We start from the raw sequence: 16,280 nt of genomic DNA on the forward strand, positions 1-16,280 counted from the left end.
GTAATGTACATCTGAAACATACACACAGCAGTAACCTCGTTGTTGAGTATCTCTTTTACCTAAGTTATCTCTAGGTTATTTTTGGTGTTGAATCGTTTATTTCATTTCTTTCACATTCTGTGCTACTTTGTATGTTTCTACAGTCTGAAATACTGGCAAACTGGGATACAGAACCTCTCTGGTTATGATTCTTGTTACATTGCATTTAAGTTTTCCAGTGCTTTGTTTGTATGACAGATTGGCCCAAACACCAATCTTAAATTTTTGGCACAACTGGAGATTTTCCCTTATGTTTCTTATAAATGTAGCTAAATACTACTTGATTTCAGAGAAATACTTCTGTTTTAATTGCATACTTAATCACCATTGATGGCATACAAATAGCTTGTGCGGGAACTGGCCAGCTACTCTTGGACCTACGCAGAAGCTTTTTTACCATGGGATGGAATTGAGCTTCTGTGTGTTATGTAAGAATCCAGCTGGCCAAAGATAAAGCCACTGGAGTAATTCCTGTTGATCTCAGTCACAGCTGTTCAGTAACAGAGCAGTAGGATTGGTAGTCATGAGTCCTTTTGCGATTTTGATAAAAATTAAACTTGTTATCAAGGTTTTTTAAAGGACCTTAAAATTTTGATTGCATTGTGCATATTCCAAGCAACACCCGAGCCTTTCTGTGGCAACAAAATAAGATTATTAGTTGCATTTTCCAGACCCTTTGCAGCTGTGCTGGAAAGGAGAAAGAAAAATCGCCTTCAAAAAAGATGTATAAGAAACCAGGTGAAGCTTTTAGAAAATTTCTATGCACAACTCAGTGCACAACAGCAGATAACTCGCTTAGAAAAAAGTATGAAAAAGTAAAAGATCAATATATTGTACTTGCACCAAGAGCTTTCAAAAGGCATGTGAGTGAAAAGGACATCACATAAAATGAATTAAAAGGAAAACAGGGGTAAGAAGGTGGGAATCTGAAGACATGAAAGGGCAAAATCAAAAGAGGCACAGGCACAAAATGAGATACTGATTAGCAAAGGTTGGAGAAGGAGTAAGAAAAAGTGTTAAGTACACAAAAAGCAAGAGAGCAGCAAATGGAAGTATAGGTCTGCTACTTAACAGTGAAGGAGAAAAAATAACAGATGAGAAGGCATAGGCTGAACTGCTTAATGGGTACTTTCCTTCAATTTTCACTAAAAGGCATAATAATAATAACAGTGTCCTGGCTTCTGGGCAGTCAAAGGAACTGGGCATCTGAAGTGAGTTAATTCTTTGCTGGAAGAAAAATGAACCCGACCTTGGGTAGTCCTTCCTACTCTTTCATACTCACAATGGATCTGGTTGTTTTAACTATCCATGTATTTATTTTAAAGTGTTCATGTTATTTACACAACGTAACATTACATGGTGTTTTTCTAGCAATGAGGTACTAGAAATGTACCTCATTAGTGGTCCAGTTGCTTTCTTTTGAACACATGGGGAGGAGAACTCAAATCAATGGGCACAAGAGTGGCAGGAAGATGGAATGCTTATGGGTTGCAAAGTTAACCATATTGTTGGTCTTGTTGGCCTTCATCCTCATCACTTGTTTGAACTTGTAATTAACTGTCTGTCGAAATGTCTTAACAAGTGTGGAAACTGAGCCAAAGCTCACTTAGAAATTGAGGATTAGATTGGTGTTTGGATGCCAGATGCAGGGTTTCTTGCAAAAATTAGTAATCAAATGTACATTCTTGAGCACTCAGGTAGTTGAGTTGAAAGTATTTGATGAGATTGAGCTGTAAAATTTGACATAACATATAATATATTTGGTAGTTATATGTTATTTTGAAGTAGCTGGTACTTATGGACTACTAAATAGATGTATTATAGATTATAGTTACGTGCAACCTGGTATAAGGAGCCTGCTTTGGCAGAGGGGTTGGGCTAGATGATCTTTCGAGGTCCCTTCCAGCCCCTACAATTCTGTGATCCTGTGATATTCATTAGAACCAAAATCAATTTCATTGTGACTTAGGCTGAAAAGCTGCACATACAAGTTTAAATTTAAAACAAGAAAATCAGGAATTGGAGTTATACTGCACAAACTGCAGGTTTTGTAAATTATGGTTGAAAGATCTGAATTCTTGGAAATGAAGTTACAGTTGAGTTCCTTGACAGGCTCATCACTCATGATAGCATAAGCCTTGTTCAACCAAGAATGGTCCATGTCTTTATCAGGCAGCAGAATAATTCCTCAGCTGCTGTAGATGGTCACTGAAGTAATTTTTTTTTCCATAAGCATTGGGTAGGAACATGTTTTCTAACTGACCTAGTTACGTGCTGGTATATTCTTGTGTTTAGCTAACATGTTGGTGGTTGTATGTATTGCACATGTTCATACCGTGTCACTGTAATGTGATCACTAATTGACACTTCTACATTTAGTAGTAGCATTTTATTCATGTAAATTTATCTTTGTTCATAAGTTTATCTTTGTTCTTTGAAGAATCAAGGCCTAACACAAATATTAGTAATTCATTTTTTAGTGGAAAAATTCCTGTGCAGCATTGATATTCCTGCCTTTCTTTGCTCATTATTTGGGAATGACAGTTGGCTCTGCTTTTTTTTTTTTTTTTTTTTTCTTTTCTTCCTCTTGTTTTGTTTCTTATTTCCTCTCTTTCTTTCATTTTCTCCTTGTGTGTCAGTGCATAGTAATGGATTTTGTTCTTGCAGATTCTTTGCTTCCTGTCTTTACTTTTATGCTCATGGGCATGGGATTTTTGCGATTGCAGGTATGGCAAGTGTTTGTGGTGTGGGACTGGGCTGTAGGTGCTTAAGGACTAAGTGTTCAGCAGCTTTGAAAGCAGCATTCTTGAGTTGTTTTAAGCAGGTGTGTGATCTCTGCTACTGAACAGTGAAATATACAGCAACTGGAACAGCAGTCATAGCAATCAACTCCAGCTTCTAAAAGACATATTTGGTGCTTCTGTAAGACATCTTCACACACACAGGAAATGTAGTGCTTAATTTGTCATAAGGTAACCTTTCTTCCTTTCTGTTTTTTTTTTTTTGTTTTGTTTTTTTAATAGGTCTTTTAATGTAAGAAGAGCAACAAGCAATGATATACTTGGAGTCAAAACGCTCATTAAAACACTGACCTTGAATGAAAGTATATTGAGTGACTTAAATACATTTATTGTGGCTCGCAGGGATCCAGTGAGTATTTGCTGTAAACATATTTAGAATACAGTGGATACATACTGATAAATATATTTACAATTTGTTATGTTTCTCTAAACTGGTGAACTCTATCTATGTAACCAATTGGTACCAACAATTGGTATAGGCTGTATGCAGCTTGACTAGATGGTTAAGCCTATTTGTGGCCTACACCAATTAATTATTCCATTCCAAACTCCTCAAATACAGAGACACAAACAAGCTGGATGCATTTTTTTTTTTGGCCATTGACAGCCTGACAGTTTCTTTTCTTGCACATAAATCTGATTGCATGATGAACATGTACATGTTCTTTGTTATATGATAGTGGCTTCTTTTTCCTGCCAGTAATGCACCCAGATATATGCCCATCAAACCGTAGGAAACATGCATTTTTTTTTTCATAGTGGAACATGCATAGACAAAATACTGTTGACATTACCAATCGTGCAATTGTAGAAAAATCCATTTTATGCTACAACTGATGAAAACTTTATCTGTATATTAACAGTATTTCCTAAGATCTGACCTTAACCCAGGCTAAATTAGTGGCTGAGCATATAGCTCTGCTATAGCAGCTAGATGCTAAACTAAGCTTTAGTCCAGCATGGTTTCAAGTATATAGGTATATATGTATACGTACATATTGTTGTCTACTATATACTGTTTGAACTTTATACCTTAAGGTAAGAGAGAAGGACTGAATTGGTGTAGTGCATAAATATATATTGGGAAAATAATTTAGCTGTGCTTATGTGGTGAAATACATGTTTAAGATAACATGACAAGATCAGTAATAAAATAAGAACTGTGTTTATGATGCTGTTGCCTTACAGGATGGGACCCCAGTACAGGCATTTGTAGCAGAAGTTTTGGATCAAATAGTTGGCATTTCTGTCATTAGAGATGAAATGGTAAATTCTACTTATATTTTCCCCAGTTGTTATATCTGAATCGTATGAAAAAATGCTAACAATCAGCCCTCAGCACCAAAGGCTGAGTTCTGTGCTTGCCACTGTACAAATACCTAACAGAAAATATACGTAAAAACTACTGGTTCTTTGTCTCTTTGCTACGTAGACAGCATCACTTTAATTCTCATAGACAGTGATTGACACACACATGAAAAAAATCATCCTGATAGTTGCAAGAAGCTTTTTGATGGGTTCCGAAAATACAGACATCCTGCATCCCTGTTTTGCTCTTTAGTACAAAGTCATTCTTGCTCTAGCTGTTAGGAATCACTTATTTTACCCCCTGATTTCCAAAGTGGTTTTGCTAAGCCTACTGTGAAAAGTAGCAGCTTTCCTTTTAGATTTACTTTCTTAACCTTTTTCCCCACCGGTGGTTTTTGAGTGATTATAAATTGAACTTAACTTCAAAACGTACAAACAAAAAACATGCTCTAATGGAGTACCAAAGAAAGAAGAAGTTTCACATTATTCTTGGAAAGTAGTGCTCTTTAATTCTTTGTGTTATGGCCTTCTGCTGATGTAAAGACAGATTTAAGATCTTTCAGCAGCTCTAGTGCTTAGTTCTTAAACTAAGGAGTTGTTGCTTCTATTTACAAAAGTAACACTTATACTAAGGGCCTTGAGTTAAAAGGATGCTGCAATTTCTTGAGTGTATAAGTGTACAAAATTCTCAACTTCTCACTTCAATGTGGAAAATTTCTTGGAAGGCATTTCTTGCACAGTTCTTTTCTAAAGTTTTCCTTTTTTGGTTTAAGTTTTGTGAGGAGACAGCCTAGACTTCTGTCTTAAGTCAGCAAAACAGAGGTGTTCTCTTTCTTTCTTTTTTCATGAATGCCCATTAATCTGTATCAGACATTGCTGTAAGGAATCATATATGCATTCCATGTAAATAAAGGTTGCATACAGAAGAATGGATTTTGATACAATGAAAAGATTTTCGAGAAAAAATGTGTTCAGTCAGTCTGCTTTAGTTGTATAATCCTCAATGGAGCTTCATTTCAGTGTTCTTACTTAATTCTGAAATTGATATAAAATGACCTCATTGGCACTTGCTAAAATATCATAGATACAGATTTTTAATCACTGCTCATTTCCAGATTCTTGTTTTCCAGGACACTGTGTATATTCAAACACATTACAACATTGAAGACTTCATTCATTTTAATGACTACCAGCAAGAGGAACATGGAGAGCTTTACCACTTTGTCTTAAATCCAATATTTCGTCACTATACCAAACACTTTCTAAAGGAAATTCTTCGCTTGGCCCACAAATCTTCTCTTTTCTACCCTGTTTATCCACAGTATGCAGAAGGCAAGGTAAGAATGAAGTTATTTCTATTTTATGTATTCATTATGTAAGCATTCAGTATGCCCAATCCTGCCTAAGTAGGACCCTGTGTCTGAGTTGAAAGTCGTAGTTTGTGTGACTTCATTTCTGGACCCTGTGTTGGATGCACCGTTGAAAAAAACCAAAGAACTCTCATAACTCATTATCTGAGGAGACCAACATCATGGTTTTCTTTAATTGCTTTCAATTCAAATCAGTTATCAAGCATGTATAAAATGAGAAGGAATAATGCACATATAACAACTTTTTTTTTTTTAACAACCTGTATTTCTTGTCATAGTTTATTACCGGAACCTAATCAAGTTGTGCTGTCTCACATACAGCTGCTCAGCTGCATAATAAATTTTGAGAAGTACCCCTATTTGTTTAGATTCAGATTGAAGTGGAGGGCAGGGAAAAGAAAAGAATGCTTTCACTGAGCACAGTACAACATGAGCATATTAAAAACACATCCAGTTGGTTTGCAAGAACACTTTAGAAATGATTAAGGTACTTCAGACTGGTTTTTACCAGGGGGATCTAGGCATCTCATCATTAGTGAAAATTTAACTTGTACTTCTGCAAGGGCCACCTAAAAACCATAAACACCTAATGCTGTGTGAGAAAATTCATTTCCAATAACGTAAGTTGTAGAAGCAAAAGAAAAGATGATTTAAAAAATATCCATAGCCATATACAGCTAGTATCTGACCTGGTCACTAAGCTCCTGCCAGAGTTAATGGAGAAAACACAGTGCATCCAGAGGGCAGTTCATCAATCATAACTACCAGTCTTAGGACAGGAAGAATTGCCCTCTGGAGATGCTCACCTCTTCAGCTCTAGGGAGGTGTCTGCATGGCTAGCTAGATTAAGCTCCTATCTTCTAGATGGTGACTTATATGTTTTGAAATTGCCACCCTTTTTAACATAGGAATTTTGACAGATTGAGTGGGTCCATTTTCAGAAGGGTGTATTTTCCTGCTTCTCCAGTGTGCATTTTGTGGAGTTTTATGAAGTGTTCTCTTGAGAAACTAATGTCCTCCTGTAGCATTAGGTTCTCAGGTTCTTCAGAGGTACTTAGAAAAATGCAGTTTAATGGCAACGGATGGAAGAGAACTTAAACCTTACTAATAATTCCAATTTGGTCTACATCTAGATTAAAGTATCTCTAAGTCACTTTAGCTCATTGTTGCTTTATAATAAATGGGTAAAAGTGATATTTTACTCAGTTCTCCATGGTGTAACGCTCCTTTTCTTTTCAATATTTCTGGATGGAATGGTACTTCAATGTAATTTAGTTTGCATTAATGCTCATTCTGTATTTCCTGTAATTCTCCTGTATTTTTTTTCCTTTTCATGTCATAAGTTATGATGGAGCCAGTCATGCTGTAATAAATGGAATAAAGCTACTTCTTACGGTCCATGCTGGTCTTATTAACAGTCAGGTTTTCATTCACTTCAAGTTTATGCCAGTTTATTAACATTTATCACTTGGATTAAATTGACATTTTAGTTGGTATAGTATTTTTACATAAATTCATAACCATTCTCTGCCAAACAAGCAAAGGTTAGCAGTAAGCAGATAACATAGCTTAATGAGGTCAAATCAAGCTGATTCATGATCACTATGGAGAAAAATATCCTCCCGGGGAAAATACTTGTGCTGAAAAATCCTATAAACCAAACCACTTGTTTATCTGTCATTCCCACAGAGATAGTAATGTAATTACACTCATAATTATCTTCATTAGTGTCAGGAATTATCTGCAATTCATTCCTCTGCTCTGAGTATGTTTGTTTATTTACTGATTTTTCTCTCAGATTTAGCCAACAGAGCTAAGAATTCTGTATTTGCAAAGGCACACAACAGACATCTGTGATGTGCTGTTCTGACATTCTCTCTGCTGAAATATAGATCACTGTCTTTCAGTTTCAGAATCCCTTTGCCCATTCCCTGACATCTGCCCTTCATTACATGGTTCCCGTGCGACCAAGACGACAGATTGTCTATCCTCTGGAAGAGCTTGGCATAAACGCTCCATCAGAGCAGGTCTCCAAGGATCAGGTGGGTAACAGAAGCAGCAGCAGGCTGCCAGAGGGGCAGACTGCCAGCTAATGCAGGGTTTGGCAGATGGGATGGCATTACCAACTTAGTGTTGATAGGTTGCTTCTTAATTACATCGAACATGGTGTCCATACCCTTACGATCCCAGCTTTTCTTCTATACAACCACTGTTTTTTCTAAGCTTGAATTTAAAACATATTGCAAACATCAATCACTAAGCTGTAACTACTAATATATGCTTATGTTTTAACGATATTTTTTCCATAATGGTACTTTCAAACTCACAAAACATTTTAAATGTTACGAGTTAAGTGTGTTATGCTTTTCAAGTGGAAAAAATACAATTTTACGATTCTGATGTTTTCTGTAGAAATTACTTAGATCAGTGTATTTTTTGTTCTCAGTCCTGAAGTCAGGTTTCTTCAGTGCACAAGATACCTTCAAAAATAAGTAAAAATACCAGGAATAATTTAACAACAAAAGAACCCACGTTGTTTTCACTACCAAGCAGTATCAAACAGATACCCAGGCTTAGCGCAGGAATTTATTATATAACACTCATGCAGTTGTAACTTGTTGGTGTCTTACTATTTGGTTTGTTAAACAACTTCTACTATCTCATCACTAAAATGTGATGTGAATACGTTCCTTATAAAAGTAGTGAAGCTGAAATACTACGAAAAATACCCAATTAGTGATAGATACTCTTGGTAGATAGCTATAATTTATGGAAGAAATGTCATTAGAGAGTTTCATATGTGTCTCATTACTTCCAGACGGCTGAGATAGGTTTCCATATGATGTTTTTAGTGATGTCCTTTTCACAGTTAGTCAATTTTTTACTTCCAAAACTCTACACTTGGCAGCAATTGGCAAAGCAAAATCCAGAACATGGCTGAGGCCACTGAAGTGACTTCAGCTTTGGTGATGTCTCTCTCTCAGTATATACATCCTATATACCTCTTCTTTACAGAATAAGCTCTCTAAGGCTTTTCTTTAAGCTAATTCCTATTTTATTTTTAAAATGCATTGTTACCAGCTCAGTAGAAGAGCTCACTGTAGTGTTTTTGTTTGAGTTAGAAAATCACAGACCTCCAATTTTTTGAGAGATTTGCTCATCTGGTGCCTGCTCTATTCCTGAGTTCTTTCTACAGATTTCTTGAGAGTTGCAAGTAGTGAGATAATTGTTTTAAATCTCCAGAGATTGAGTTTCTACTGAATAAAATACACACATTTTCACTAGCAAAGTTTTGCTGATTTGAAAAAAAAAAATAGGTAGTCACTCTGTAAGTATCTCTGCATATGCACCAGCATTAATTATGTATTTTTGACAGACTGTTCTGTCAAAACTGACATCTGGGCTTGATCCCTAGGCAGTAACTTGAGGATAAAGCTAGTCCTATACTGCTGCCTATAGTTTTCTGAAATACCAAGAACTTGAAACCATACAAAGATGAACTGACTCTTCTGCTGAGTGAATGAAATGACCTTTGGCCAGCATAGTTGGAAAAGCTTTTTAGTTTAAGAGGTAAGCTACCACAAGGGACTGCATATGCTAGTAAAAGTAAGAAGCTGTTGCTACTTTCAGATCTCGGATGTTTCGTAAGCTCTGGCATGTAGCCAGGCATAAGGCATTTGCCCACTCTTTCAAGTTGCAGAAAGGATGATTGATGCAAATCAATAGTCTTGCTCTTTCCTACAAAATGCTGCGGCTGAGCTGCAAATAAAATGAGGTGTATTTTTGTAAAGTAAGTGTAATCAACTTTCAGTAGGCTCAGAGTTATCATACCTGTGCATTACCGTGGCAATCAAAAGGCCTGCTCAGACACTCTGTAAACAGAAAGGCCCAATCCCTTTTTCAATGACCCCAATATTCTACCAAGGAGTTAAATATGATAATTCTGCCAAATAGAAAGGTTGAGAATTGTCACCTCGAAAAACAGATGGATTTTGGTCATGGGTAGAGATGCTAGCAGGCTAGAAAGTGAGGTAAGAGGAAAAACGGAAAAGAATTTTGGAATTTAAGTGTGGAGAAGAGAGGGAAAGGCAAAAGGCAGAAGAATAAGCTGGAATAGGAAGTAGTGTGGGAAGCTGTCTGAGGCAGGCACCTGAACAGCAGTAAGGAGAAAATGTCCATTACATCTTTGTTGGGGTGGTTTCAAACATGCTATTTCCCAAGCTGTTGTGTAGATAGAGGCTAGATCTTGCAAGGTCTTAAAACTTTTGGGCAAACAGGGATTCCAAGTATTTGAGACAACTACTCCTTTCTCTACCGTGTCTCTTCTGGCTCACCAAGCTTATTTTAACAGAGAGGGCTTTTCTTTCTTACATATAAAAATCCGAAGCATTTCTTTCTAACCTTAGCCCATCCCTGCTTTGTTTCTGAAAGCAGGAAGATTGGTTATTATTGTAATTCTCATTTTAAGTAGCTCTGCAGTGGTGGCAGTTTTTTCACATGCATTTACAATCTTTTTATTGTAATGTATCTCAAGTTTGGAAATAGATAATTTTCATTTGATTGCCCTCCTTAAGTAATTGCTTGAGTATCTCTCTCTTATGATGGAGATGATTGTAATGAAATTCTTGCTTTGATACCCTCAAGATGCCCCTTGATATCTAGCCATCAACATCTGCTGCTCATCCGCTGCTCTAGCAGCTTTTTGCCTTCCTCTTGTCCCAGCCTTTTTTTTTTTTTTTTTGAGTCGTCTCCTTTTTTTGCTGCAAAATTTATTTTTCACCAGTAACAGCTTGGGGCTCAGCAGCTCAGCCATTCAATGTCTGAGCACAGTTCTTGATTTGTGCATACGTTATCTCCATAGGCCATTAGTGGCTTAGTATCAGAGAGAGAGTGCACAGTGGGAGCCTGGGGGCTCAATCAATTTGCATCCCTCTTTAGTACTTTGCAGCCTGCTTGTGAGCATGAAGAGATTCATTTGTAAATAGTGACCCAGTACAGATAAACGGGACCCAGAATGACTCTCTTCTGTTTCCTTCCTGCAAAGCCAGAAGCTGAAGCAGTGATCTAAATCAGGAAAGCTTCGCCCTCAGCTTATTCCCACTTGTTACCAGTCCAGGTGGATCCTGGCTGTGCAGATGAGAGGTGGCTTTCCTGCAGGTCTGGATTAGTTGTTGTAGACAGATGAGCACCAGAAATTGTTTGTTTGTCTGTGGTAACTTGTTCTTCTCAGCCCTCTGTCAAAACTCTCTAATCTAATAAAGTGTCTGGAAAAAGAAAAAAGAGGAAAAACCCATGTGCCACTCTGCATGAATTCCTGGCCTGCTCACTCCTCCTGCTTTTACCAATACAAGCTGGGGGATGAAAGGGTTGAGTACAGCCCTGCTGAAAAAGACTGGTACTGGTGGATGGCAGCTGGACATGAGCCAGCACTGTGCCCTCTGCATCCCAGCCCAGAGAGCCAGCCACATCCACATCCAAAGCATGGCCAGCAGGGTAAGGGAGGGGATCTGCCCCTCTGCTCTGTGCTGTGAGACCTCACCTGGAGCACTGTGGCCAGATGGGGAGTGCTCAGTACAGGAGAGACATGGAGCTGTCAGAGAGTATGCAGAGGAGAGCTGCAAAAATGATCCAGGGATGGAACACCTCCCTGTGAGGACAGGCTGAGAGCTGGGCTGTGCAGCTAGAGAAGGGAAGGCTCCAAGGTGACCTTTCAGTATCTAAAGAGAGGAATAAGAAAGAAGGTGATCCTCTTTAGCAGGATCTGTGGTGACAGAATAAGGGTGCATAATCGAAGAATATTAGGCTGCTATAATCACAAAAACAAACAAACCAACAAACAAACCAAAAACAAAAAGCAAAAAAAAACACAAGAGAGTTAGGCAAAGTAGACTATGATAACAAAGGAGAATAAATAGAAGGCTTACCCCTATCCTGGGCTCACCCACAAAACTCCAGCAGAGCTCCTTCCCCCCTGGCAGCCAGCTCTTCAATAGCTCTAGGAGGGCTGCAGCCAGGCTCCATCCCTTCCGGCAGCACGGGTGAATTGCCTTCAGCTGTGCTCCTCTGGCTGACTCATGGCTCACCTCAGGTGCTCAATCAGAGGATCAGGCCGTGGCTCAGCAGTTCCCATACAAAGGAAAAATGGCTTCATGCTCAAAGAGGGGAAATTTAAGTTGGATATAAGGAAAAAGTCTTCTACAGTGAGGGTGGTGAGGCACTGGAACAAATTGCCTAGAGATATGGTTGACGCCCCATCCCTGGACGCTTTCAAGGCGAGGTTGGATCAGTCCCTAGACAACCTGATTTAGTTCTGCATGTCCCTGTTTATGGTAGGGGAGTTGGACTAGATGGCCTGTAAAGGTCCCTTCCAACTCTAAGGATTCTGATTCCATGGTTCTGTGAACTGAGTTTCGTGGTGCCTAAGACAGCATGAGTTCTTCTTTCTGGTGTCTCTCTGGGAGAGCTCAGCATAAGGTTAAGATACTCACTTTTAAGGCAGAAATGCATCATAGAGGAACATAAATAGTTCCTCGGTTTATGGTAAATTAACTGAGTTATGCAACCACCCTTGTCTCTCCTTGTTCTTATCCTATTTCTCTTCTTTCAGTGTTGTTTCTAGTTTTAGCCAGGCTTCTGATCTCTGGTTAAGATGACTGTGACTCCGAAGAAATAGAGTTTTGGCGCTCTACCTGTTCTTCCTCTCTGTTGCCTGGCCTTGTTATTAAAGCTTTGCCTTGGTTTTAAGGCAACCCCAAGGTGCTCTTAAACCACAACTCCGTGCTGCTTCATCTTGTACTTCAGAAGACCTGTCTTTTCCAAGCACAGGCCATCCATTTCCCAAAGGGCTGTGAATTCTGATGACCATAGTAAGCTTCCTGTAACAGTCAATAATGACAGAGTATGTTTTTACCCCTCTCCTTGAGATGGAAAAGATATTTCACCGCTGATTTTCTTTGTTTCTACAAAACTCTCATCCCTTTCCTGAGGAGAATGGAATAAATCAGTAAGGATTTATCAAGAAGGCACAAAGGGAACAGCCTTAAACTCCCCAGTCTCCCACTGCAGCCTTCTGAAACGGCACTGATGCTCATGGCCTTATTTGCGTTTAGTCCTGAAGCGCCCAGCTTTTGGGATGCCTGCTCAGCCTGCTCTTTTGCAGCAGGCATATCAGAGGCCCAACATATTAGCTCAAAATTGCATCAGGCCGCACATCTGCCATGCTACAGCGTTCCGTGACACAGACACAAAAAAACTCCTGTCTGCTCATTAGATCAAACACTTTCTACAGCTGTTCAAAATCAAAAGGAAATCTCTGATTTTTGTATTCTGAGTCAGTAAACAGTATTGAAAAGCCAACTGGCAGAAGATCCAAAGATTCAAAATCTTAATTCCCACAGTGTTAAAACAGATTAGATTATTATTGTGTTTTGCACATCTGTCAGTCGCTTCAGTCCTGTTATGTTAGAAAACAGTTGGTTACGACTAATACTAAATAGAATGCTAAATATTGTATGAAGTGCTGCTGGCCTTTAAGGTGCCTATAATTATTGGTGGAGTAGAAAACTGTAGATAATGAAATAATTTTTAATGATATCTTCATAAATAAACAATTTGTAAACTTGTTTGCTTTCTCACCATCTGGGAGCATTCTGTTATCCATCTGCTTCATGTAATTATCAATAAAAGGGATATAATTAACAAGAATAACTGATCCACAACGAAGAACAAAAATGCCACACATCTGTCAAATTATTGTTTCTGCCCTTTCCTTATTATTCATGCTGTTGGAGTTATGATATATATGTTTGTGTCGTGGTCATATTCAACATGTCAGGTTACACTGTGTGGTTCAAAACTGTTTTTTTCTGCTATAGCTCATAGAAAGAAGGCTGAACAATTAAAGTTTACTGTAAGTCCATGCAACGTTGTATTAAAAAAAAAAAAAGAAAAAAAAAACAACACAAAACCTGTCTCAATTAATTTTGTACTCTTGAAGTCATGCTATAGGTGCATTAAAGGAAATGTCTGAATTGGGACAAGTGAGCAAAGGAGGGATAGGCGAGAACCCAGAGTGAGATGCTAAACTCAGTCTCAGGCTGGCTGAACCAGTCTACTTTACACTTGTTCAGGAGTTGAGCATTGCCAGGATGGCCAGGCAGTTGTCCAGGAAATGACAGGGGAATATTGCTTGGTGCTTCCTCCTACCATAGAAGTAGCACTTCTGTACGTGCCTTCTCTCCAAAGTTATTCAGTCATAAAAGTTGAATTACTAAGAGTAACTAAGAAAAGCCATTGGTGCTATTTTACTTCAGACCTGTCTGCTCTGCCCCAGAGTGCATTCTGACTTGTGTTGAAACTTCTGTTGAAAATCTGTAGTAATAGGAGGTTTCATTCTGGCTCAGTTTATTCTATTGGATTGAAGTGAGGCAATGGAATATTTGAAAAGTAGCTAAAACTGGAAGGTTTTCGGTGTTCCGTTTTCTGTTTTGTTTTCTGATCGTAAGCCTCTATTAAGATAGTGGAGGATGATTGTAATAAAAGAAAGCATGAAGCAGAATGGGCAAGAGAATTCCCTGCTTTTTAAATATAAAGACTGATGTATCAAAAACAGAAGCATTCCTACGTGTTACAATTTGTATATGAACACATTGGTATTATAAACAAAGGCTTGGCATGCAGTTTTCATTTAACCAGTAAAGTATTATTAATTTTTAAAGACATAACTGTTGCTTAAGATGCTATTGTGCCCGAGTAATGAATTTTTAATGCTTTTGTAGTATGTGCATGGATTAAAATCCATTATTTATTGTACCTCCACTTGCTCGATGAAGGTGATGATTTTATAGCACCAGTAGTCATGCAAACACAGTCATTCTGAACTGATGGCTGATAATAAATTTCCTTACTGTAAATGTCAGTAGGTTTTGTGCGTTGCTGCCATTACATCTTGTTTGGAAGGCTGAATATCACACAATTCTGGGAGGCACCAGATGGCATCATTAACAGGAATGCTCTGAATGTTTACCACTTATGTGCATGTGTGAAATTAAAAGTAAGATGACCTATCTTTATTTTGAAAGCATGATGTCAGTGCCATACAGGTGTTAATGACATTTGCAGCAAACTGAAACAGTCATTTCTGCTTAAAAACATGTCAGACTTGTTTTAAAGCATTTTCAAAGCATTTCCAAAGAAAGACCTTGGAAGTGGTATGATTTCAGATTGCAGGGGGAGAGCGGATGTTTTTTTCCAAAGAAAGGTAGTGTTGATTATTGAAGTGAAGTAGTGACAGCAGCTGCAGTCACCAAAATGGCTACCACAGTAAGCTGAGCTCAATCTCCTCTTGTACCCTCATACTGTTTAGTAGCTGTTTTAATTATTTTTGGTATGAAGTCTGATGATTATCTGTCTCTTAAATTTTATTTTTTAAGGTTCTTAATTCTATACATTTCTTATATTCTTCGATACATTCAGTAATTTAGGAAAGTGATAATTTTGCTGATATGAGTATGTCTGTTGAATAGGTGCAGTGGACAGAGATGCTTCTTCCTTCTCCCATTCCAGAGCATACACAGGCCTGTTCTGAAATGGTACTGGGGAAGTTGTGACGTGCTGTGGTGCTGTTCTCTAGTGGTATCTGTTTGCAGATGTAGCATTACTTTCCTCAAGAGAAGTCCCCAGAAGGAAACCTTTCCAAGCCAGCCAGTGTAGACTGAATTTTCCAGTTAAGCCCTGCCAGGGATGTTCAGATTCTTCACAGAACTTTCTGGGGCTGAAACAGAGGTGAGGCAGGACTTGCTTAAAATCAATGCCTAACGAGGTGTTCCTATCTTTGTGGAAAAACAATCATTTCAGGTCTGGAACTGCTAGTGATATGATCAGTTATCTGTAATTTTGCTGTTTGTAAGTCATTCCTTATTTTACTTTTTTTTTTTATTCTAATCCAAGGCAATGTACTCAGTGTGTACACAAGAGATCTGTAATTAAGCGTGAGAAGTTAAGGAAACATTTTTAAAGTTAATAGTGAGACCTTGGCCCTTACTGAAGGAAAGTATTCTTCCATAACCATTCACCTTTAGTGCCAGTTTTCCCATTAATTTTGAATGGCTTCAGTTCAGACTCTTAGACCCCAACTTCTCTTGTGATCAGATCAGAGCTTTAATTTAAAATGACTACATTTGCAGTCTACTTTTTTTCACATTGGAATTGGAGCAGCTTAGTAGAGTTTAAGAAATTATGCCACTAAGAGCAGGATTTGAAGAACTGAAGCTTCAGTCTTATCTGTGCAAGAGAACAGAGCACCATGGCTCTGCTTTTAGTGCAGAGTAGTGCTTGGGACCAAGCCTCAGGGTCCTGCATGAGGGACCAGGACTTGGAAGGAGCCTCCTGCTTCTGCCCTCTGGAAATACACAGTAAAGAATAAGCATGGAAGTGGAAGGCTGTGTAGGTTGGTTATTCATCTAGTGTTCTGATGTCTTAGAAGTTTGTTCAAATAACTTGTTTAAAGGTGAGATTTACCAAAATGAATTAAGTCATGTGGCTGTTGCTTTTCAACTTCTAAACTATTTGGCCCATTTTTTTTTTTTGCACATTATCTCATTACCATTTTATGTCAGTCTTAGGCTACTAAAGAAAATCTTCCCGATTCAGCATGTGTGTGCTTTAAAGGAATAAAATCCAGGAGCTCCTGGGTGCTCAGCTTCCGAGGCAATTTGAATTTTGTTGGTACAGTCACTAACAAATTTGAAGAACTTGCTTGGCT

At 38.3% G+C, this 16,280-nt stretch overlaps 1 protein-coding gene across 1 annotated transcript in view; it reads left to right on the forward strand.

Moving 5' to 3' along the window:
• CFAP61 (cilia and flagella associated protein 61) overlaps nucleotides 1-16,280 on the forward strand; it is a 90,178-nt gene that overhangs the window by 28,873 nt on the left and 45,025 nt on the right. Inside the window, 4 exon segments of the mRNA XM_042820850.1 lie at nucleotides 3,063-3,189; nucleotides 4,029-4,106; nucleotides 5,279-5,485; nucleotides 7,426-7,560. Of these exon segments, the coding sequence (XP_042676784.1) occupies nucleotides 3,063-3,189; nucleotides 4,029-4,106; nucleotides 5,279-5,485; nucleotides 7,426-7,560 (547 nt within the window).

The sequence above is a fragment of the Centrocercus urophasianus genome, unplaced genomic scaffold (genome assembly GCF_019232065.1).
Source record: "Centrocercus urophasianus isolate 14NV4802_14NV808 unplaced genomic scaffold, USGS_Curo_1.0 seq_10, whole genome shotgun sequence".
NCBI classification, from domain to species: domain Eukaryota; kingdom Metazoa; phylum Chordata; class Aves; order Galliformes; family Phasianidae; genus Centrocercus; species Centrocercus urophasianus.